Source organism: Pelophylax lessonae, assembly GCF_965119305.1.
Source record: "Pelophylax lessonae genome assembly, chromosome: 12".
NCBI lineage: Eukaryota > Metazoa > Chordata > Amphibia > Anura > Ranidae > Pelophylax > Pelophylax lessonae.
Window position 1 is genome coordinate 89,453,223 of NC_138779.1, and position 24,648 is coordinate 89,477,870.

At 42.0% G+C, this 24,648-nt stretch overlaps 1 protein-coding gene across 1 annotated transcript in view; it reads left to right on the forward strand.

Moving 5' to 3' along the window:
- Positions 1 to 20,810, forward strand: part of LOC309568879 (taste receptor type 1 member 3-like) — a gene marked incomplete at both ends in the record, with an annotated part of 60,707 nt that extends 39,897 nt beyond the window's left edge. The window contains 2 exons of the mRNA XM_082274662.1: positions 16,647 to 16,761; positions 19,894 to 20,810. Of these exons, the coding sequence (XP_082130788.1) occupies positions 16,647 to 16,761; positions 19,894 to 20,810 (1,032 nt within the window). The remainder of the gene's footprint in view (positions 1 to 16,646; positions 16,762 to 19,893) is intronic.
- Between the last annotated feature and the right edge of the window lie 3,838 nt (positions 20,811 to 24,648).

Below are 24,648 nucleotides of genomic sequence, written 5' to 3' on the forward strand. Positions count from 1 at the left end.
CCTGCTTGTCAGGAGAGCAGCAGGCAAAGCATAGATGCCCTCTGCCTATCAGGGGAGCATGATTCATAGTTAGGCCTGCTCCATGTGCTCAGTGTGTGATGCATTTGGGCTGAGGGAGTGTCCCCACTGTGTCCAATGGGGAGGCACTTTGGACAGTGGAGGAAACCCAGCCAATGACACACAGGCTTTGATACTATCCATGGGTTTGGCACAGAGAGTGATGCATTAAGGGATAGGGTATAAAAGCCAGGTCCCAGAAGGAAGGTGATGGCTGTCTCCTCTTCTGCAGCAGTGGATGGTGGTCACAGGTGGTGAACCAGAGAGTGTGGCTGAATCTGGAGGTCCAAGAGAAGCTGACTGGTGGAGATGGGGGCGTCGGTGACTCTGGAAAACAGTGTCCGTGAGTACAGAGGAACTTGCCCGGGGTCTACCCAGGAAGAGGACCACTCCAGAGTATGAGTCAGTGGATGGGTGTCAGTTACACTGGGAGAGAGAAAGGGGGTGCCAAGTTAGGACCCTGAAGATAATAACAAGAAGGAACACTTAAATTACCTTCATTCCAGTGGCAGAGTGAAGCAGCGGCCTTGCTGCATCCTCAAGTCAGATGTCCTCAGCATTGTGAATAGTTATTAGTTGGAGTATCCCACTAATCCCTTCTTCTATCCCAGGTGTAAATAAAACTACAAAACAACATCCCCTGGACTGATCATTGACTGAGCCAAGTACTTAAAGTGATACGTTTCTGCAAGCAGTTTCTACGGGTAACCCAGGGGAATCCAAAAAGTGTTATATCTAGCAGTCCCCTAGGGGGCAGTGCTACATTTATATGACCCATTGATCTCTCTGCCAGCACATTGAAAGAGAAGTGCATAAACAGCCAATAAGAGGAATATTTTTCCCATCTTCCTGCCGACACACAGAGTGATAATGCTAATTTGCATGGGGTGATTAGGGTATGCCTAGGCACACCTGGCACACCCTGTGCGCACGCCTATGGACCCTGCATTGGTCTTGATGATGTCAGGACTTTAGACTGCCAGAGCGTAGGGGAGAAGATAGTGCAAGGCCTGGTCTAGCAGTGTGGCAGAATCAGGTAAAGCCCCGTACACACGTAGCGATTGTCGGCCGAACGATCGGCCGTCTTTTGTCCGGTGCTGTCCTGTCGGTTGAAAAGTGCTAAAGACTGCACACGAATTTTGTCGGCCAACAACAGCCGACTGCAGAAGTGATGTCATGTGATGGTTAACTTTCCGTGTGTTTTTTCTTCTCTGAGCATGCCCAGTCTTGCTCATCTGCTGTTTGTCGGCCGAATTCTGTACTGACTGAGGAACAATCGGCCGTTCTGGTGTTGGCCAACAAAAATTTTAAAGCCTGCACACCAGATTCTGTTTGGCCGAAAAGTCGCAGTCTGTTGTCGGAAGCATCATACTAACAAGCCGACGATCGGACGTTGGCCGAATATTTACGGCCGACAATCGCTAGGTGTGTACGGGCCTTTAGCAGATCTCTTTTTCTATGTTCCCTGGACTTCAACAAGCAATTAACCCTTGAAGCTCGGGCGCAGCCCCACTGCAGGGGATAACTGTTTTGTTTCCCAGAGTTGGGCTTTCATCAATAGACCTTATTCGATTCGAGGAATCCCAAAGAAATAGAATAGCACATTTTATTATAGTTATTCTCCCCCATGCACCGCTTCCTTCCTCTGACCCCTTACGTCAATGCAGTGATATAAGGGTTTGGAGGAAGAAACCGATGCACGGTGGGGAACACAGGCATCCAACCCTCCTGCAAATTTAAAATGCCAAAGAGGATTTCTGATGCTGCAAGGCTGAAATAGAGAAGAGGTAGTACAAAAACGCTGTCTTCTATTGCTGAGGCTTACTGGCTCAAAACATCTAGAGACCTGACAGGGTCTCTAAGTGACAGGTGTATTTTATTAGACATTATTTCCACTATGGCTTCATTTATTAACCAGTAAAGTAGAACAAATCTGCCCTCAGGATCCATTATTTTTCTATGAATGGTACATTTAACTGCCCAGGCAGATTGCAGCTTTGACCTCCTGGGGACATTTCTGTCAACTGTCCATCACAAACGCATGTATAACATTTATCAGAATATATAATAGTAACATGTCCTATTCAGATTCCTTTTATTTGCATTGAGTGTTCAAAGAGTTCAATAACCCTAAAAGGCAAAAGGTTGGAGGTAGCTGGCAGTCAGAAATTGTTTAAAGGTTCATGTAAAGCTGCCCTAAAAAGCCCATCCCAAGCAAAAGCGTTAAAGCCTAACTCCACATTTGTTGAGAAAAAAAAACATTCCTGCCTGGGTGATTTATGTACATCGCAAGAATTATACCAACCTTTTTTGCAGATTCCTACCTTTTGTTATTCTGAAGAAATCCCTGTTTGTTCCTTCGTGCCTCTGTGCTGAGTAGTTTCGTATTATCAATCAGCTGTGCAGCTGCAGAGCACTAATGAGGAAAGCTGCTGGGCCTGCATCCCTTTAGACGTGTTCCTATAGGGAGTATCCCACCAAAAATGATATTTATGTTGCAGGGGATGCCTGAAATCTGACTTATATCTTAGGCAGGGTTCTGGGAAAATCAGTGAGCCAATCACACAAGCAGGAAATGATGATTCTGGGGTGTGGTCAGTACACAGTCTGTGTACAGAACAGCTCCAGGTAGCCATATTGTATTGCATTTTCAGACAATTACAGCGGCTGCAGATTGAAAAGGAAAGGTCATTCCTAATACCATTTAATTACAATATGACTTGTGTCAAAATTGTATACCCTATATTATTTTTTCTTTATTTGCTACTTTTTTCCCCCACGAAAGTGTAGTTAGCCTTTAAGTTTTAGGCAAAACAAGAAGTGTTAGGACATTTAAAGGACAGGTTCACTTTAGAATACACATCACAGTTAGGGGCTTCACCAGTACATTGAGCCCTGATGAAAGCGAGTCTTTTAGAACCGCTGAAGTGTGTTGGTTTGTTTCTTTCATAGTTACATACATAGTTACATAGTCTGGTTAAAAAAAGACAAAAGTCCATCAAGTTCAACCAATAAAATGAAAAACAAAATCTTACAATCCCATATACACAATCCTATGCCCACAGTTGATCCAGAGGAAGGCAAAAAACCCCAACAAAGCATGAAACAATTTGCTCCAGCAGGGGAAAAAATCCTTCATGATCCCCCAAGGGGCAATCAGATATTCCTGGATCAACATTACGTATAAACATTAGTATCCAGTTATATTATGTACAGGAACTTTACCTATAAATATTAGTATCCAGTAATGATATGTTTAGGAAAGAATCCAGGCCTTTTTTTTCAGAAATATTATGAATAAATACAGATATATAGACTTTCAGACCGCATTCACACTGGTACGACTCAGGCTGACAAGTCGCGGTCCTCACGCTCCCATTGTGTAGTACAGGAGCCGTTCTAATAGGAGCGACACAAGTCGCTCCGACTTAGAAAGAGGGTCCTGTACTACTTCGGGGCGACCTGGAGGCAACTTGCATTGACTTCCATTGTGTGAAGTCCGTGCAAGTCGCGCCAAAGTCGCGCTGCACGCGACTTCACAGGTCGCCCTCGAAGTCGGAGCGACCTAATGTGAACGAAGGCTAAACCATCAGTCTGGGACTCCATCTCTAATTCTAATTCTATAGTTTGTCCAAAGCAACTTCAGGAGGCCTCTTTGTGCAAGAGGACAGCCTAACCTGACTCACTGCACTTTACTTTATATATTCCATTTCACACTGTGAATCCCGCTTCAGTTCCAATGCTCCCAACTCATTCCTTCTCGAGCAATAAAGTCTCTAAACCTCACACACCCTGCAATTTCTGTCTGTGTCCTCTTTGAGGAATTTCCTCCTCACTTTTTGTTCTGTCTGAAACCCCTCAAATAGACAAGTGGAGAATATTTCCCTTTTTTCCCTGTTCTGTCTGACAACAAAAAAAAAAGGAAAGTATAGATACAGATAAGTCCCCCACATGGGGACACAGACAGCAATAGGTTTCGAACTAGTGGCGGCCCGTCCATTGGAGGCGCAGGGGCGCCGCCTCCCCTATCCATGCGTCCAGCGCCATAATCTACATGCAGGGCGCCGGATGCATGGATTCCAATAGGGGATTTTTTTATTTTTTTTTTTAAGCACGTGATTAGAGCCAGAGGCTCTAATAGGCTTCAAAAAAAGGGTGGGCTCAGGGCGCAGAGCACTGCGCCCTGAACCTACCCAGTTGTACTGTATGACAACAGCAAATTAATATTCGCTATTATCACACTGATTTCCCTCCCAGCCAATCAGGAAGTGGGCCGTGAGACCCCTTTCCCAATTGGCTGTAAAGAGAAGCGATTTTACTGGCCATTGGCCAGGAAGAGGGAGGAGACCTACGGCCGGAGGAGACTCACAGCCGCTCGGGGAAGGAGGAGGTAAGGATGCTGGCTGTCTGGCTGGGCAGCCAGACCTCCGTCCCGGGAGGGGGTGGTAGATTTGACGGACGGCGGTCCCACGGGGGGGTGTTGGTTTTGCCGCCCCCCCCCCCCCCCAAATTTTAATGCACCAGCCACCACTGTTTCTAACCCTTTCCCACTCTATCCTTAACTAAAAACGTTGTCTGGCATTGGGTTTTAAGGCTGGTTTGGTAGTATTTTGATGAGATGGTGCCCTGGAAGACCATGTTTCATAAAGTAGGCTGCATGTGCATCTTTAAATAGTGTTTTAAAATAAAAAGGGGCTTAATTACAAGACTAAGGGATGTAGATCCTGTTTAAACCTGACTATACAGCCAGGTTAAAGACCAATCTGAAACAAATATGTTGAATTTTCTGATAGCCATCTTCCCCAGCAAGGTATAGTCACAGATTCACGTTTTAGTCACCTTCCCTCTCTTTGCTTTATTGCTTTAATGGGAACAGGAGACCATGTGATCTCCCCTATGGGACAGTGCTTAGGCCTGAATACAAATTCTCCAGGACAAAACACTATCACAGGGTAACATCATCTACCCGACTAAGCTCTGACACTGGAGTTTACTCAGTATGGACTCCTGCAGTGTAGAGGCTGCATGGGAGTGTAGAGTGGTAAGTACATTTGTTGGGGGGGACCATCAGGAGACAATGGGGAATTTTCTGAAAACTGGAGCAGACAGAATTTGGAGTAGCTGTGCATGACAACCCATCAGTTTATATCTTTCATTTTCAAAGCTTATATGTAAAACCAACATTTCCTATTCCTGGTATGTGCCTGCTGTACCATGTACTTGTATGAAAAAGTATCCTGTTCTCTTAGTATTTTTTCCATTGTGTGACATACCTGGTGTTTCTGCCAGGCCCTCTGCTTTTCTATTAAAAACTGACCACACGAGAGCACAGTGTGGTCGGTTTGCTGGCTGTGGTGGGAACTCAGCAAACCCCCCTTCCCCTACACAGCCATTACCTGGGAAGACCAGTGTAATGCTGTTTCTCCTCTCCTAGCTCTCTAAGTGACGTATGCAGCTGAGAACAGAGGGTACGGTATGTGATCACTTAAAAAAAGGGTATAAAAAAGGGTATTTATAATGTATCCACAAATATTTTGCCTTTCTTTTTTATTTTAAACTGAATAGGTTGTTTTAGAAGGTTTGGGTTCACATATACTTTAACTGAATTAGCTGCAGATTGGTTGTCATACTCAGTTGCTGCAGATTCTGCCTGCTCCAGTTTTGATAAATTTCCTCAATAGTCACTTTGTCCTGAATGGGTAAAGTGAAACTGTTTGCTTAAAGTTATTGTAAAGTCTCATTTTTTTTTCTATTAAAATAACAAACATTTTATAATTACCTCCTATGTGCAATGATTTTGCACAGGGCAGCCCGAATTCTCCTCTTTTTGGGTCCCTGACTGGAGATCCTGGCCCCTGGCTTGCTATGGGGACACCCAAGCAGAGCTTTAGCTCTTTGTATCTATTCAGAGACAGAGCTGCTGTTTGGCCCCACTCCCTCTCTCTCCTGATTGGCTAACTAAGTTTGATTGACAACAGCGGGAACCAATGGCACCGCTGCTGTGTCTCAGCCAATCAGGAGAGAGCCCTAGATGGCTGTAGCACTCGTGGATATCGCTGGATAGAGAGAGGGGCTCAGGTAAGTATTAGGGGGGCTAAGGGGGACTGCTACAAAGAGAAGGATTTTTATCTTAATGCATACAATGCATTAAGATAAAAAAAAAACTCCTGACTTTACAACCCCTTTAAAGAATTAGTCAATCTAATACTGGTATTTACATTTTTGGTAGATATTGGGGACATTTTCCATAATTTCTGTGTGGTCACCAGACCAGACCAGAGGTATGTAGATATAGATATGTAGATAGTAGATATGAATCTCCGTTACTGCGTGCTCCAAATAAAGTGACAGTGAACTTCACAGAATAAAAAGTGTAAACTAAAGCACACAAAAGGAAGAAACCAGCTCCACTACTTCAGCAATTAAAAATCACCACACAATCCTACAACAATCCCACTTAAAATTAATAGGAATTGATTACAGCGCTGTGTACAAAATAATTAATTCATACCCCTCAAATTACCAAAATACATATCCAACTCATGAATCTATAAAGCACACCATTATATATATATATATATATATATACAGTATATATATATAAAAAAAAAAAAATATATATATATAGTATAACTCAATGAACTTCAATCACCCTCATGTTCTCATGCCAACCATTTGTGCAGCAAATAAAATAAATGTTTATAGATTATAAGTCCATAATATCCACTTGTGTCTCCAAAATGCTCTACTGTGGAATCTTCATATACCGGTGTTCATTCAGTGCTCAGTGATCCACACCCCTTAGCCTGCAACTCACCAGATCTCTATGCCTCTCTATTAAAAGATCTGTTTTATTGTGTAAAGCTACCCTCGTAGGAGCCACTGGAAATTGGCCAGGTTCCTTATCCCAGTAATTGCCCCACAGCCAGGACAAGACAAGACTGCTCTGTGCTTCAGAGTATTTATACAGATGCCCAGCAGCCTCCAGGGCTACCCTCCCTGCGATTGGCTAGGGCTGCATAAATATGTGTGCTGCTCATTTGCCTTGCTCCACATCTTTGTTCTACAGAGATCCAAAGTTCTGCAGAAAACAGCGGTAGCAATCAAACCTGCAGCAGCTGAAACACTGAACAGACCTAACTAATCACATGCAGCTACACTGATTACAGTAAGCACAACTATATTTACCTAACAACAAAACAGCTGCACTAGAAACAGTAAGCCAGAATTAAATTTACTTAATTCAAACAACTATCTAGAAGGGTGCTACAAACACATGGGTATCAACCAAACTGTCAGCTCTCCTCCAGGAAACACTCTCTGACTTCTTGGAACACTGCACCAGTTCTCATCCCCAGGGTAAGTATAAAATAAGAAGGAAGCAGCCAAAATAGTGTAATAAAAAAAAAGAAATTATTAAAAACAATACTACTTACAAGATGAAAAGGATGAATTACATGAAAACAAGCCGCCAAGTCACCTTCTCCTCTTGAGAAAGTCCCTCCCTGGACGAAATTAATCGAGTAATCGGGGCGTGTTTGTAACAGAACCGCGACCCACACTGTGTTTGTGGGCTTCCGTCAGTATAGGGCTTCCTCCCAGTCTTGAACGTAGATAACAAATATCCTAGCCGCCCCCCATACAAAGCTAGCCGACAACTTAGCTTGTACAAGTTAAGGAACCTTCTCCTTTATTGAACAACTCACACATATTATATACAGCATGGACATCCCCCTCCTGATCAGATTACCCCATCAGGGGTTACCTGATTACATTATCATATGCAGATAAAATTGTATACAGAAATAGAATTAACCAGAACGAATAATCTAGCCATCTGGACAGAAACAATATGTGAGTTCATTAACAATTAACCACTTCCCGACCACCCGCCGCCTTTCTACTGAGGCGGGGCGGCTCTCCTGCGCAAACCGACATAGGGGGTGATAGGGGGCACGCTCCACCCCCACTCGGCAGCGGGGAAGCCAATGCATGGGTCAGGCGGCTCTGATTGCCGTCTGACACCCACAATTGTTGGGGGAGCAAACCCCGAACATGTATATCTAAAGCCAGTGCAGCTATGGACCAAGCGACATGTATATTAAAAAAGAATAGCGCACACATGCAAAAGAAGTGACTATCAAATATGGAGACAATCCATAAATAAAAATGGGGATTTAGTCCCACCATATGGCCATATCGTGCTCAAGTCCACCACTACGTCAAAGTACCCCATTATCAGTGGGTCCTACACTATCCATAAAAAAAGGGGTGAATCCAGCCTCTCCAACCCTTGGAGACCACACTCCTTGCTGGGAGAGATGTGCTAATGCACTACAAGGGACTCCTCCTATATCTAATTGATAGTGGACACTGATAGAGTACAGGTGTGTGTGTGTGTGTGTGTGTGTGGGGGGTGGGGTCACGGTGCTCAACCTCAGAAGTCTGGTCAGACCGAATACATAATAAACAAGCAAAAAGTTGGGGGGGGGCAAACCCTGAACATGTATATCTAAAGCCAGTGCAGCTATGGACCAAGCGACATGTATATTAAAAAAGAATAGCGCACACATGCAAAAGAAATGACTATCAAATATGGAGACAATCCATAAATAAAAATGGGGATTTAGTCCCACCATATGGCCATATCGTGCTCAAGCCCACCACTACGTCAAAGTACCCCATTATCAGTGGGTCCTACACTATCCATAAAAAAAGGGGTGAATCCAGCCTCTCTAACCTTTGGAGACCACACTCCTTGCTGGGAGAGATGTGCTAATGCACTACAAGGGACTCCTCCTATATCTATTTGATAGTGGACACTGATAGAGTACAGGTGTGTGTGGGGGGTGGGGTGCTCAGCCTCAGAAGTCTGGTCAGACCGAATACATAATAAACAAGCAAACCGTTGGGGGAGCAATCCCTAAACAAAGCCGACCGTTCTTCTCCCTGCAATGACTATAGAGCCCATGTGATCCTTCTATATAGGATCACATGTCTCTATGGTCATTTCAGAAGCCACCCCCCGCCCCCCCCCCCCCCCACAGTTAGAATCACTTCCCTAGGCTTACATTTAACCCCTTGATCACCCACAGGGTTAACCCCTTCCCTGCCAGTGTCATTATTACAGTAACAGTGCATATTTTTAGCACTGATTACTGTAGTAATATCACTGGTACCCCCAAAAGTGTCAAAAATGTCAGTTAGGGGTCCGATCTGTCCGCCGCAATGTGACAGTCCCGCAAAAAGTGGCAGATCGTCGCCATTACTAGAAAAAAAAAAACAATAAAAATGACATAAATCTTTCCCATAGTTAGTAGACGCGATAACTTTTGCGCAAACCAATCAAAATACGCTTATTGTGATTTTTTTTTACCAAAAATATGTAGCATAAAACAAATTAGCCTAAAATGTTAAAAAATTGTGATTTTAAATTTTTTTTTGAGATTGTTATATAGCAGAATGTGAAAAATATTGTTTTTATTTTCAAAATTGTCGCTCTTTTTTTGTTTATAGCGCAAAAAATAAAAATCGCACATGTGATCAAATACCACCAAAAAAAAGCTCTATTTGTGGGAAAAAAAGGGCGTCAATTTTATTTGGGTACAGCGTCGCACGACTGCGCAATTGTCCGTTAAAATAACGCAGTGCTGAATAGCAAAATAGGGCCTGGTCATTAAGGGGGCAAATCCTTCCGGTCTTAACCACTTAAGCCCCGGAGGATTTGGCTGCTAAAAGACCAGGGTTTTTTTTGCGATTTTTTACTGCGTGACTTTAACGGACAATTGCGCGGTCGTGCGATGCTGTACCTAAACGAATTTGACGTCCTTTTTTTTCCCACAAACAGAGCTTTCTTTTGGTGGTTTTTGATCACCTGTGCGATTTTTTGATCATGCGCTATAAACAAAAAAAGAGCGTCAATTTTTCAAAAATAACAATATTTTTCACATTTTTTATATGAAATTCCCCAAAAAAAATGTAAAAATCTAAATTTTTTAACATTTTCGGCCAATTTGTTTTATGCTACATATGTTTGGTAAAAAAAATCGCAAAAGTTATCGCGTTTACTAACAAAGGGATAGATTTTTGTCATTTTTGGTGGGTTTTTTTTTTAACGCGTAATGGCGGCGATCTGCGATTTTTTTCGGTACTGCGACATTACGGCGGACAGATCGGACCCTTGACTGACATTTTTGACACTTTTGGGGGTACCAGTGACATTACTGCAGTAATCAGTGCTATATATATGCACTGTTACTGCAAAAATGACACTGGCAGGGAAGGGGTTAACTTTATTGGACAGGGAGGGGTTAAGTGTGTCCTAGGGGCGTGATTCTAACTGTGCAGGGACATTGCTATTGGTGTAAAAACAGAGATCAACGGTTCTACATAGTAGAACCGTCTGATCTTCATTTTTACACAGGGAGAATGACAGGCGGCTGGTTTACATAAGCCGCTCCACCTTTCTCCCTTCACAGGAGCGATCGTAGTGTGACCGGCAGACATCGAGTCCGCCGGTCACACGCACTGACTTGTCTGTGAACGAGCCGCGGCGGGCGCGCGCCCGCCCGCAATTGGCTCGCAAGTCAGTGACAGGCGAGTGACGTATCCATACGTCACTCTGCCTGGCCGGGGCTGACCGCCGCAGTATATAGTCGTGCGGCGGTCGGCAACCGGTTAAAGTGGTTAACAATGGGACAGACAGGCTTAACAGAACAGACATCACACCTTAATACACAGACAACAGGAAGAGACCACCAGTGACAGACTGTCCATCTCTGACATTGAAGTACAATACACATTGTCATAGGTGTAAACACAGAACCCATTGTAGATAACAGGTGAGTATATCAGCATATTCAACAATGTGTGGAATACAGGTGGTTGCGATGATGATTTTAGCATCTGTTATAAGCCTGACTGTGTGAAGCAGTCTTCATAGGTTTCCTGAGATATATGGTTGACAAATACCACTGTCCCATTCGAAGCAATCCAAACCATATTCTCAGTGTCCATTAAGTACCTGTCTGTCACTCCCAGTGTCGGTGAGTACCGTCACAGTGGTCTAGTGGTGGGTGTGCACAGACTGTTTTGTCATACACAGATCTCTGGAATTATCCAGCAGTGGGCAATCTAAGAGGTATTGTGAGACTCGGGGTCTTGTTTTCACATGATTCATCCTTTTCATCTTGTGAGTAGTGATGTGAAAAAAAAAGGGTGGAGCTGAGTGACAGGCTCAGAGAGGAGCAGAGCTGAGTAACAGGCTCAGAGAGAGGCGAAGCTGAGTGACAGGCTTAGAGAGGGGCGAAGCTGAGTGACAGGCTCAGAGAGGGGAGGAGCTAAGTGACAGGCTCAGAGAGGGGCAGAGCTGAGTGACAGGCTCAGAGAGGGGTGGAGCTGAGTGACAGGCTCAGAGAAGGGAGGAGCTGAGTGACAGGCTCAGAGAGGGGTGGAGCTGAGTGACAGACTCAGAGAGGGGCAGAGCTGAGTGACAGGCTCAGTGAGGGGCGGAGCTAAGTGACAGGCTCAGAGAGGGGCAGAGCTGAGTGACAGGCTCAGAGAGGGGAGGAGCTGAGTGACAAAATGTTATAAACAGAAACTAAGATAACTTTTTTTCTTACATTTTTTATATTTTTTCATTTATATAGAAAAAACAGTGGTAATTAAATACCACCAAAAGACATCTCTATCAGTTAAAAATAATTATAAAAATGTCATTTGGGTACAGTGTTGCATGCCTGAGTAGTGCTAAAAGCTGAAAATTGTACTTGGCAGGCAGGGAGTCAAAGTTTGCAGACTTGAAGTGGTGGAAAAGTAAACTGCAATATATATATTTTTTTGTTTTAGGGTTTGATACCGCTTTTATTTATTCTTCACTATAATAAAAAATTAATTTTTGCTGAAGCTAAGCTTCAGCTTACCATATTCCACATATCCCTTTTGGTGGACTGACCCTGTAGCACTCCAGAGTAAATTAATTGCTAGCACTGCGTTTTTCCTTTCTGAAAAACAGGACAGCTTGAAGTCAATAACCTGCAGTGTGTCAAGGTAAAATGACTGTATTAGTGAAGCATGCTATCATCGCCAGAGAGAATCAATAATGCAAAATAGTGCTACTAAAATAAACATAACAAGGCAGAAAATGACAGACGCACCAACACACCGTTATTTCACTGCACTCGTATATCATTCTATATTTATTCTGCTTATTAAAATATTAATGCAAAAAAATCCCCCAAGTGAATATTCAAGGCTTTGTTGCATTATTGCAAATGTGACTAAATATTTACAATAAAAAATATGCTTTTCAGAGGAGAAATGTGATTCCTGGAATTATTGCTGCTTGAGCTTCTGTGCTTGAGTATGTGTGGAGAGGAGGCCATCGGCAATAAAGAGAAAACTCTGTTTTGAAGGGACGACCATTTACTGACTGTTCCTGCGGCTGACCTTTTGTCTAGCTTTCATTGCCACAGGCATTCCAGAAAATGTTCATTGGTAATGTTTTCAATATTACCAAAAGTTGTTGGGACACCGGCCTTTAATCGCACATTAACTTTAACCACTTCTGGACCGGAAGGTTTTACCCCCTTAATGACCAGGCCATTTTGCGACACGGCACTGCGTTACTTTAACTGACAACTGCGCGGTCCTGTGAGGCTGTATCCAAATAAAATGTATGTTCTTTTCCCTCCCACAAATAGAGCTTTCTTTTGGTGGTATTCGATCACCTGCGGTTTTCATTTTTTATGCTAGAAACAAAAAAAGACTGACAATTTTGAAAAAACAAACAATAGTTTTTACTCTCTGCTATAAAACATATCCAATAAAAAAATTTAAAAAATCAAATTTCTTCATCAATTTAGGCCAATATGTACGCTGCTATATATTGTTGGTAAAAAAAAAAATCCCAATAAGTCTATATTGATTGGTTTGCGCAAAAGTTATCATGTCTACAAACTAGGGGATAGATTTGTCATTTTTATTTCTTTTATTTTTTTTTACTAGTAATGGTGGCGATTAGCGATTTTTAGCCAGACTGCGACATTGAGGCGAACAGATCGGACACCTAACAGACACTTTTGAGGGAACCAGCGACATTACTACAGTAATTTGTGCTAAACATATGACCTCTTACTGTACTAATGACACTGGCAGGGAAGGGGTTAACACCAGGGGCGATAAAAGGATAAAAGGGTTAAGTGTGTCCCTAGGGGATGCATTCTAACTGTGTGGGGGATGGACTCACTAGATGAACACAGAGATCCATCTTCCTAAATAGCAGGAACACAAGATTATTGTGTTCATTTCTGACAAAACGGCTGGTGGCCGGCGGATATCGCGTCTGCCAGACCCGCTGATTGGCTCCCCCTCTGGCCAGTTAGTGCGCGCCCACTGGCTATTGCATGAAACGACGTACAGGTACGTCGCTCGCACAATAGAGCTGACCTGCCGCAGTATAAGTACTTCTGGTGGTCGACAAGTGGTTAATGACATCTCAGTCTAAGTTTAATATTGAGTTGGCCCACCCTTTGCAGCTATAACAGCTTCAACTCTTTTGGGATGGCCGTCCACAAGGTTTAGGAGTGTGTCTATGGGAATGTTTGAGCATTCTTCCAGAAGCGCATTTGGAGGTCAAGCACTAATGTTGGGGAGAAGGCCAGCCACAAATGCGCTCTCAGGAATATTGCTAAGTCTCATTGGGAGAGACTTTGGGTGGAAATGAGCCTCCAACCCTTATTACAGGAAGTATGTTCTTGAAAGGGTTAACCCACCTACAGGGGAGGCCTAAAAAGGAAAAGAAAGGAGTCAGCACCTGTGGATGAGGTGGATTAGAGTAGTTCACAGCTATGGAAAAATGTGCACTATATGGCGACTCAGACGTTGTTTGCTTAGCCCCTGTGGCCCTTGAGTTACCGTGAAGAAGAAAGGACCCCCAAATCCTAATGTGGGACTGGTATACTGGCAGTGAGCCATTGTGTTGTTGTCTGCTTGCATTTACTTTGCTGAAGAAAGCTGTTTTGTTTGCTTGGTTTTAAAAACAATAAAGACGGATTCATTTTTCCAAACGGCAGGCTGGTGATCCCAGGCTACCTATAATAAAGTAGGGAATGGGCTCTTGTGAGATATAGTCCTGGGGGCAGAACTACAGGAACTGACCTTCCAGCAGCTCCTGCAAAAATGTTTAAAAGCCTGGTGATGACACAGGGAGTAAAGGGCCATACACACTATAAGGTTTTCTGAAGACTTTTTCCTTTAGACTTACCAAAACCATATAATATGAGGTCAAACCTAAACACTTTCAATTTGTATGCAATCTGGCAGGCCCTTGCACTACATAGAAAAGATAAATCTGAAGGAAATCTAACCACAAAAGTTGGATAGTGTGTATCCAGCTTAAGAAAACGTTTTTTTCTTGCTGCAAGAACAAGGTAAAATAAAAAAATAAAAAATAATGCTCAAACACAAGGCCCGTGGGCCCAATCCGGCCCTCCAGGCCATTTTATGTGGCCCTCACACCTCTCCTGTAGTTGCAGGAGAGCTCCAGTCCTCCTCCAGACCTTATACTTTCTGCTTTCCAGCAATGCCTCCAGCTTCTTCCCAGCAGCAGCACAAGATAAGGGAGGTGCCCTGTGATGTAAAGGAGGGTGGGGGACTCAACTTTTGATGGTGGAGAGGCTCTTGATGTCTTATGTAAGGGTAGGGGATGCTCTTGACATCTAGTCTTACAGATACAACCGGCCCTTTTGAGGGCAATCATAATGCTGATGCGGTCCGCGATTAAAGTGAGTTTGACACCCCTGATCTAGAAGGTGGAAGGCTAGGTTTACGGATAACCCTTCCTCAAAAACACTTAAAGTACAGCTAAAGGCAAAACTTTTCTTTTGGATAGAGTGGAAAAGGATTAAAGTAACCGTCAGATTGTTATTGCTGTCTGTGCCCCCGTTAGGAAGAATTACCCCCCTGTTTATCATGCTTATCATAGAAAATTAAAGTAAAAGATAATCCAAAATTTTGCGTCGTCCTTAGAACAGTAATGTAGGGGAAATCTTCCAATGGGGACACCAGTTCTGGTCACCCTGGTGGCAAAAAGGATTTTCTTACTTTTGGAGGTATCCTATCACTTCCTGTTTTGGCTATGGAATGGAAAGTGTAAGGAAATCTCCCAAAAGGGACACAGATGGCAAAAAAACTGACAGTGGTTATAACTCTTACTCTATCAAAAAAATAAAAAAGGATTTGCCTTTAGTTCTACTTTAACCCCCCCCCCCCCCAAAAAAAAAAAAACTATAGGAAGATACTGTATATACTGTAGTTACAGCATACACTTTAATTTTATAGCATCAATAATGTAAAAACAATACAAACAGTAGTTTTTTTTTCACAACGCAAGATGAAAACTCTCATGTTGAGAGTTCTACCTGTCTGCTGGCCATCTCTTTCTACAACTTTGTGGATTACCTGCTTGCTTTCCAGCTCATTCCCTGCTGTTTACCTTCAATTTCTAAGGACTACATATCCCATGGTACCTTAATATAGTAATGTCACTGGTCCCCTCAAAAATGTCAGTTAGGTGTCTGATCTGTCCGCCACAATGCTGATCGCCACCAATATAAAAAAAAATGAAATAAATAAAAATGCCATGAATCTATCCCCTTGTTTGTAGACGTGATAAAGTTTGCACAAACCAATCAATATACACTAATTGGAATTTTATTTTTAAATATGAACCTAAATAGATGAAAAAAAATTTTTTTTTTTATTGGATATGTTTTTTAGCAGAAAGTAAAAAATATTGTTTTTTTTTTTTTCAGAATTGTCCCCTTTTTTTTTTATAGGGCAAAAAATAAAAACCGCAGAGGTGATCAAATACCACCAAAAGAAAGCTCTATTTGTGGGAAAAAAAGGACATCAATTTTATTTGGGTACAGAGTCACAGGACCACACAATTGTCAGATAAAGTAACGCAGTGCCGTATCGCAAAAAATGGCCTGGTCATTAACGGGGTAAAACCTTCCTGTCCTTAAGGGGTTAAAATTCTTTTTTTTTTTTTTTTTTTTTTTTTTTTTTTATTGGTAAAATTCTCATTTTCTGAGATACTGAATTTTGGGTTTTCACTAGCTGTAAGCCATAATCATCAAAATTGAAAAAAGAAATCCTTGACATATATTACTATTGTGTGTAACGCATCTATATAAAACTGAAATAAATGATTACATTCTAAGTTTTTGAGATGCACGTGTATAAGAGCTGACTGAGCCCTCCACGTTTCACTTATAACTTAAATCACATTGTTTGCATTGACAGATCCTTTAATAGAGATGTCATTGGATGCAGGCTCAAGCATTTAATCAGGGGCCAGAAGAGCTTAGCTATAACCTTTTCCTGAACCCTCGTGTCTCTTTTAGGAGTTGTAACTCTCCTTTGAACTATCCCTCCATAGTTCGATATTAAAAAACACTGTCAGCTAACTATAATAAAGTTAAAACACAAAATAATCTAAATAATTATTATCAATAGGGGAACAAGATATTTGAAATCAGGATAAATGTTTTGACTTCCTTTTATGCCTATATGTTTTTTTTTTGCAGGTCCCAGAGTCTACGTGTTCTCGGAAATGCTCAGAAGGCCAGGTCAAGTTGATCAAAGACTTCTGCTGCTTTGAATGTCTTACTTGTCCTGCGGGAACCTTTGTAAACTCCACAGGTATTCACTCTATCCAGTATTTTTTATTTTTTTTTACTTTTACCATGTCTTTTTATATTTATCTATTTCTTTTTTTCTGTCTATGTACCATTGGAGAAATTTCTTTTTACTTCATGCTCCAGTTACGCTTTGTGACGCAATTGCCATGCTTTGTTGTCACATGACAATTGCGGAAAAATTGAATCACGTATTAGGTTCCATGAACATAACGCCTACTGCATTTTGCTGTGATTGCATGCAATTTGGAATCGCAGGCAGGATCGGAACGGTTCTGCTCATAATTCCAAACCGCTAGGTGTGTATGGAGCCTTACACTCATAAGCAGAAACATACCTACTGTAGCTGAGCAGGCCATGGAAATCAAGTAAACGCTGGTGCTTGGTAGAGGCTGCAGTTCATCTTCACTAATAAAATACTATAATGCAAAGTCCAATAATTATTTCTATTGTTTATTATATCAAAAACAGCTTACATTACACAGTCCACTTACAGATTTCGGCCTAATCTGGCCTTAGTCATAGCTGATCAATGTGCACAATTTACATTTTACACTTACCTCTCCAACATTTCCACTGCACTCCTTCCTGTGTGGCCATTATTGCAAAATGCTTCTGGTAACAGTTACGCGTGTAAAGTCCTCCCTCAAGGCTAGCAACCAACAGCCCCCTGAATGGACAAGGTGACAGTTTGGGAAACTTTATTTTAGATGAGTCAATATTTAAAGCAAAACTCTATTCCAGGTACTTATAAAATAGACATTTAACTGCTTGCCAACCGCCCTGTAGCAGTAAAGCTTTTGTTCTGGGTAGAATCACATATACACGTAGGTCTGCACTTGCGGGCGCTCCGTTTCTGCTGTGATTAGTCACAACAGATGCCAATCAGCGGCTGTTGGCCAGTGGATGTCTGCCAGCACCTGCTGATCAGCGAGGAGACAGGCTGGACTGAGCTCTGCATATGTAAAGAATGCAGAGCTCTGTCCTGTCAGCAGGGATATGGCGGATTTTGTTTCCCTGCAAATCCAGTACATCCCAAAATAAAAGCACCTGAAAGTACACACAAAAACACGTTAGGCGCACTGCTAACCCTTTGTTCGACCCTAAATGGCTAACCCTTTCCCAGCCACTGTCCTTAATACAGTGACAGTGCATATTTTTAGTATTGATCATTGTATTAGTGTCACTGGTTCCCACAAAGTGTTAGTTAAGTGGGGTACACACTAGTAGAAAATCTGCCGAAAATTCCCATCCGAGGTAAAATCGTACGATTTTCGGCTAGTGTGTACACAACTTTCAGCACCCGATGCCGACATTTTCAACAAAAAAAAAAAAACACCAAAATTTTTATCGTCCGTCCCCAGCACGACCAATTTTCGTTTAAGGTGTATGCAGTAAGTCCACGAAAAATCGGATACGAAAGACTGCGCATGATCTGAAGTTGCTGATGACCCAGAAGTCTAGGTACAAACGTTCCAAAAAAAAACAAATCGGACGAGAAATTTCGTGAACATTCTGCACTGTGAACTAAAAACGGTTATGAACGCTGAGCATGAGAGAGAAAAATCGGAGGATATTTCGTCCGATTTTCATCAAGTGTGTACGAGCCTTTAGTGTCAGATTGTCTAGGGCTGATTGCCGCCATTGCTAGTATACAAAAATAAATAAAATGCACAAACCAATCAAGATATAAGCTTATTGGGATTATTTTTAACCAAACATATGTAGTATAATACATTGCGGCCTAAATTTATAAAGAAATTAATTTTATTTTTTTATTGGACATGTTTTTATAGCAGAAAGTAAAAATATATATTTTTTTTTTTTCAAAATTGTCAGACTTTATTTTGATTATAGCACAAAAAATAAAAAACCCAGTAGTATTCATACCACCAAAAGAAAGCTCTATTTATGGGGGGAAAATGACATAAATTTAATTTATGTACACTGTGTTGCATGACTGCGCAATTTTCAGTTAAAGTAATGCAGGTGTGAATAGGGTGAGACTTTAAAAATAGTGATTCATAAACAGGTAACATCAATTTCTATAAAAAAATATCACATTTTTATTGAACATTGGATTAAAAATATTTTCCGGAAATAGAAATAATTACAGACATTTCATAAAAAGGACCCACAAGGAACATTACAGTCAGAAAGGTTAATCCCAAACTTAAAATTCTCATCCAAGCTTGAGTGTCCAAGCAAGCAACAATAGGGGTAATTGCTGTCGGTTTAATGCGCTTTCCAGCCCATAGGAGAAAAGGACCAGGATAGTTGATGTTCAACAGAGTGCCTATATAATTTTAAATTGGATAAGATAGAGATATGTGTCTATACATTGTATCTATTATCATAAGGATGTATTTAACCAAAACTTGGGAACCACCAGAAGAAAGTCCACACTAATATGCCAACAGCAGACAGGAAAGCTTGATATCAAAATATTTCCAAGGTCTAAGTCTCCCGCACAGACTCTGGGTATCCGTCCAGCATGAACACTGTCACAGTTGTATCAAACTAAAATTTTATAGGTACTCTGTGTGATTCCAGCTATCGTGGTCCTTTTCCCCCATGCGCCAGAAAGAGTGTTAATCCGACAGCAAATACCTCTATTGCAGCTTGCTTGGTCTTGATCCCAGTCAAGCTTGGGTGAGAATTTTTTATGTCTGTGAATAGTATTTCTGACTGTACTGCTCCTTGTGGGTCCTGAAGAAGTAGAGTGACTGCAAAACGCATAGTCCCCAGTGTCAAAGACATACATTATCAATAGAGGAATTTATTGTTAATAAAATCTTTTTATTAAAAATGTCTGTAATTATTTCTATTTCTGGAAAATAATTTTAATCCAATGTTCAAAAAAATTTTATGTTTTGTATAGAAACTAATGTTGCCAGTTTATGGATCACCATAAACATATTTAATGCCCCATCCTATTCATACCTTTCCACTATCCCCATTTCGGGATGATTTTTCATGGTGATCAGAGCTTTATTTTATTAACCATCCACCCCTTTCATTCCTTATAAAAAGGTACAGAAGAGTCTAAAGTGCTCTAGATAGGAAGTTTTTAATTGAAAATCCCCATTGTTCTTTTCTGACATGTAACTGTGTTCACCCCTTATAATTTTTACAGAATGCACACCATGTCCTTCTGGTCAGTGGTCCAAGTCAGGAAGCAAAGCCTGCCAAAATCCAGCTTTTATCTTTTTAACATGGAGGAACTATTATGTGATTGCCCTTCTTATATTCATGGGACTAATTATGGTCATAATTGGTACAGTGGCTGTGATCTTATTCCAGAATTGGCACACCCCTCTGCTTGTTGCTTCGGGTAAAATTGAGAGCTGTATGACCCTGCTAGGTCTGGTATGTATGTGTTGCTCCATTTTCTTTTATATTGGAGAACCTTCTGACAAAATGTGTTTTCTACAGCAGCCCATGCTTTCCTTGAGCTTCACTACATTTCTAGGGCCTATACTGGTAAAATCAATACAGCTTCAGTTTAGTTCCTTGTCCACGGGATCCTGTTTCTATTGGGTACTTTATCCAGGAAGATGGAGCATCCTAATATGTACATTTTTGGGTCAGTTTTTCTTCTGTGCCTTGTATGTGAAGTCCTCCCAACCCTTCTCGGTAAAGCTGGCATCACTTGATGTGAGTTCCTTGGCTATTTATCTTAGTTGTGAATACGAACCACTTCTTCAGTTTGGTTTGATGTTTGCCTACAATGGGCTGCTCGTTTTGCTATCCTTTATATGTTCTTTTATGGCTGAAAAACCCATCCACCAGTATCACATGGCAAGAGATATCACCATAGCCATGCTGACTGTGATTCTTGCCTGGATCATTTTTATACCCACTTACGTCAGCACGGACATTGGCTACAAATCTCTTGTTCAGATGGTTTTTATTCTGAGCAGCTGTCTGGGGGCTCTGTCTGCTGTTTTCTTCCCGAAATGCTACATTCTGCTCTTTAAAAAGGAAATGAACAACACTAAAAAGTTCAGCACTTGTATTCCAAACAGTCAAGGCGAAAAGGCAAATGAATAGACAAAATTTCTTTGACTAATTTTCCTGAACTTTTGTTAACATAATAAAATACCTTTCAGAATCAATGTTTTGATTTTAGTGAATATGTAAATCGGCAGGAGCTAAGCTAAATAAGCAGCTAAAGAGTGCTGTAAACCTAAACCGACTTTTAGGTCTCTGCTTCGGCATCTTTGACCCCCATTTGGTGTGTTCCACTGAGGATGCCCTGACTCCATGTAATCCACAGAAAAATCTCAGCTACTGCACACCATACAAGCCCAGCGTGTAATAAGTGATAGCATCCCAAGCCTAACCCCATCCAGGCCACGCCCCCCGACATTTTTCATCATACCCATAGGGCTTAGTCGTGGAGATAAGGAATTCCCTGTGGTAGGAAGGGTATACAGTGCATCCGGAAAGTATTCACAGCACTTCACTTTTTCCACATTTTGTTATTTTATGGCCTTATTCCAAAATGGATTAAATTATTATTTTCCTTAACCACTTAAGCCCCGGAAGATTTTACCCCCATTCCGACCAGGGGGTATTTTGCGATTCGGCACTGCGTGACTTTAACGGACAATTGCGCGGTCGTGCGACGCTGTACCTAAACGAATTTGGCGTCCTTTTTTTCCCACAAACAGAGCTTTCTTTTGGTGGTATTTGATCACCTGTGCGATTTTTTGATCACGCGCTATAAACAAAAAAAGAGCGTCAATTTTGCAAAAATAACAATATTTTTCACATTTTTTTATATGAAATTCCCCCCCAAAAAAATGTAAAAATCAAAATTTTTTAACATTTTCGGCCAATTTGTTTTATGCTACCTATGTTTGGTAAAAAAAATCGCAAAAAGCGTATTTTGATTGGTTTGCGCAAAAGTTATCGCGTTTACTAACAAAGGGAAAGATTTTTGTCATTTTTGTTGTTTTTTTTTTTAACGCGTAATGGCGGCGATCTGCGATTTTTTTTGCGGTACTGCGACATTGCGGCGGACAGATCGGACCCTTGACTGACATTTTTGACACTTTTGGGGTTACCAGTGACATTTCTACAGTAATCAGTGCTATATATATGCACTGTTACTGTAAAAATACACTGGTAGTGAAGGGGTTAACTTTATTTGGGAGGGAGGGGCTGTGTGTGTCCCTAGGGGCGTGCTTTCTACTGTGATTGGCTGTGGCTTCAGCTGTAAGGACACTGATCAATGGATCTACATAGTAGATCCATGTGATCAGTGTCTTTGCAGCGAGGAGAATGACAGGCAGCTTGTTTACACAAGCTGCCTGACATTCTCCCTCTCCCCCGCCGATCGCCGAGTGGCCGGCGGACATCGGGTCCACTGGTCACACGCGCGGGGGGGTCCGTGACCACGCGGGAGCGGGAGCGCGCCTCCGGGGGCGCGCGCTCGCTCCCTAGACCCTCACAAGCAAGCAACGTAGCCCTACGTTAGTTTGCCTGTGAGGGGCTGACCGCCGACGTAGATAGTCATGCGGCGGTCGGCAAGTGGTTAAAATTCTACAAACAATACCCTATAATGACAACATGAAAGATATTTGTTTGAAATCTTTGCAATTTTTTTAGAAATAAAAAACAAAAAAAAAATCACATGTACATAAGTACAGCATTCACAGCCCTTGCTCAATACTTTGTTGAAGCACCTTTGGCACCAATTACAGCCCCAGGACTTTTTGAGTTTGATGCCACAAGCTTGGCACTCATATTTTTGAGCAGAGTCTCCCATTCTTCTTCTCTCAAGCTCCATCAGGTTGGATGAGGAACGTCGGTGCACAGCCATTTTCAGATCTCTCCAGAGATGTTCAATCGGGTTCAAGTCTGAGCTCTGGCTGAGCCACTCAAGGACATTCACAGAGTTGTCCCATAGCCACTCCTTTGTTATCTTGGCTGTCTGCTTAGGGTGGTTGTCCTGTTAAAACAAGAACCTTTGCCCCAGTCTGGAACAGGTTTTTATCAAGGATATCTCTGTACATTGCTGCATTCATCTTTCCCTCAATCCTGACTAGTCTCTCAGTTCCTGCCGCTGAAAAACATCCCAACAGCATGAGGCTGCCACCACCATGCTTCACTGCAGGGATGGTATTGGTCAGGTAATGAGCGGTGCCTGGTTTCCTCCAGACATGACGCTTGCCATTCAGGCCAAAGAGTTCAATCTTTGTTTCAGCAGACCAGAGAATTGTGTTTCTCGTGGTCTGAGAGTCCCTCGGGTGCCTTTTTTGCAAACTCCAGACAGGCTGTCATGTGCCTTTTACTGAGAAGTGGCTTCTGTCTGGCCACACTACCATACAGGCCTTATTGGTGGAGTGCTGCAGAGATAAAGAGAAATGTATTAAAAACAAAAAAAACAATCCCATTTACAGGTACATAAGTATACACAGCCTTTACTCAATACTTTGTTGAAGCACCTTTGGCACCAATTACAGTTCTTTTGAGTATGATTTTTGGGCAGTTTCTCCCATTCTTCTTTGCAGGACCTCTCAAGCTTCATCAGGTTTGATGCAGAGTGTCGGTGTACAGCCATTTTCAGATCTCTCCAGAGATGTTCAATCGGGTTCAAGTCTGGGCTCTGGCTGGGCCACTCAATGACATTCACAGAGTTTCCCCATAGCCACTTCTTTGTTTCCTTGGCTGTGTGCTTAGGGTAATTTGCCTGTTGGAAGCTAACCCTTCGCCCTAGTCTGAGGTTTAGAATGCTCTGGAGCAGATTTTCATCAAGGATGTCCCAATTTTCCAGTACTCAGTCTCTCAGAGTTCAAATCATTGAAAGAATCAATTACCCGCCCAGGCAGAGTAAGTTTTTCCCTTCTATGTAAAAGGTAGGTACCGGGTATTTAAACTTGACAACCACATTCCTAGTCTCAATTATCAATTGGACATTACTCACTATTATGAATAATATTTGCACCTATTTCTTTTTGTTCTCTTTCCTTCTTCCCTTTCCCTCTTCCTCCTTACCTCCCTCCCTCCCCACCCCTTCTCTTTCCTTTTCCCCTGCCTACTCTCTCCCTTTTCTTTACTCTGTCATTGGTGGCATGGAAGGAATTAGGCTGAGGCTGCTATCCCCTATCACAGGCTTGGCTTGTATGGTACGGTGGCTGAGATTTTTCTCTACTTGTTTTGCGAGCTAAGGAGTGCCCACTAAGTAAGATGCTTGAATACAGTCTTCTAGGAAATACATTGTAAATGTTGGTCGGAAGTTAAGTGGTCAACAGAAACAACTTTGATATCAAAGATTCTTTGGTGTCACTTATGAAGTAGTAAGGACTGCATTCGTTTTTGAGGTTCTCTATTTACTAAAACATATGTTAAAAAAATACTGTCATATTTTCCTTTAGATAGCCCTGGAGGTCATAATAAGTACATTTGATACATAATACGATAATATACAGTATCTCACAAAAGTGAGTACACCCCTCACATTTTTGTAAATATCTTTTCATGTGACAACACTGAAGAAATGACACTTTGCTCAGTAGTAGTGAGTGTACAGCTTGTATAACAGTGTAAATTTGCTGTCCCCTAAAAACAACTCAGCACACAGCCATTAATGTCTAAACTGCTGGCAACAAAAGTGAGTACACCCCTAAGTGAAAATGTTTAAATTGGGCCCAAAGTGTCAGTATTTTGCATGGCCACCATTATTTTCCAACACTGCCTTAACCCTCTTGGGCATGGAGTTCACCAGAGCTTCACAGGGTGCCACTGGAGTCCTCTTCCACTCCTCCATGACAACATCACGGAGCTGGTGGATGTTAGAGACCTTGCGCTCCTCTGCCTTCCGTTTGAGGATGCCCCACAGATGCTCAATAGGGCTTAGGTCTGGAGACATGCTTGGCCAGTC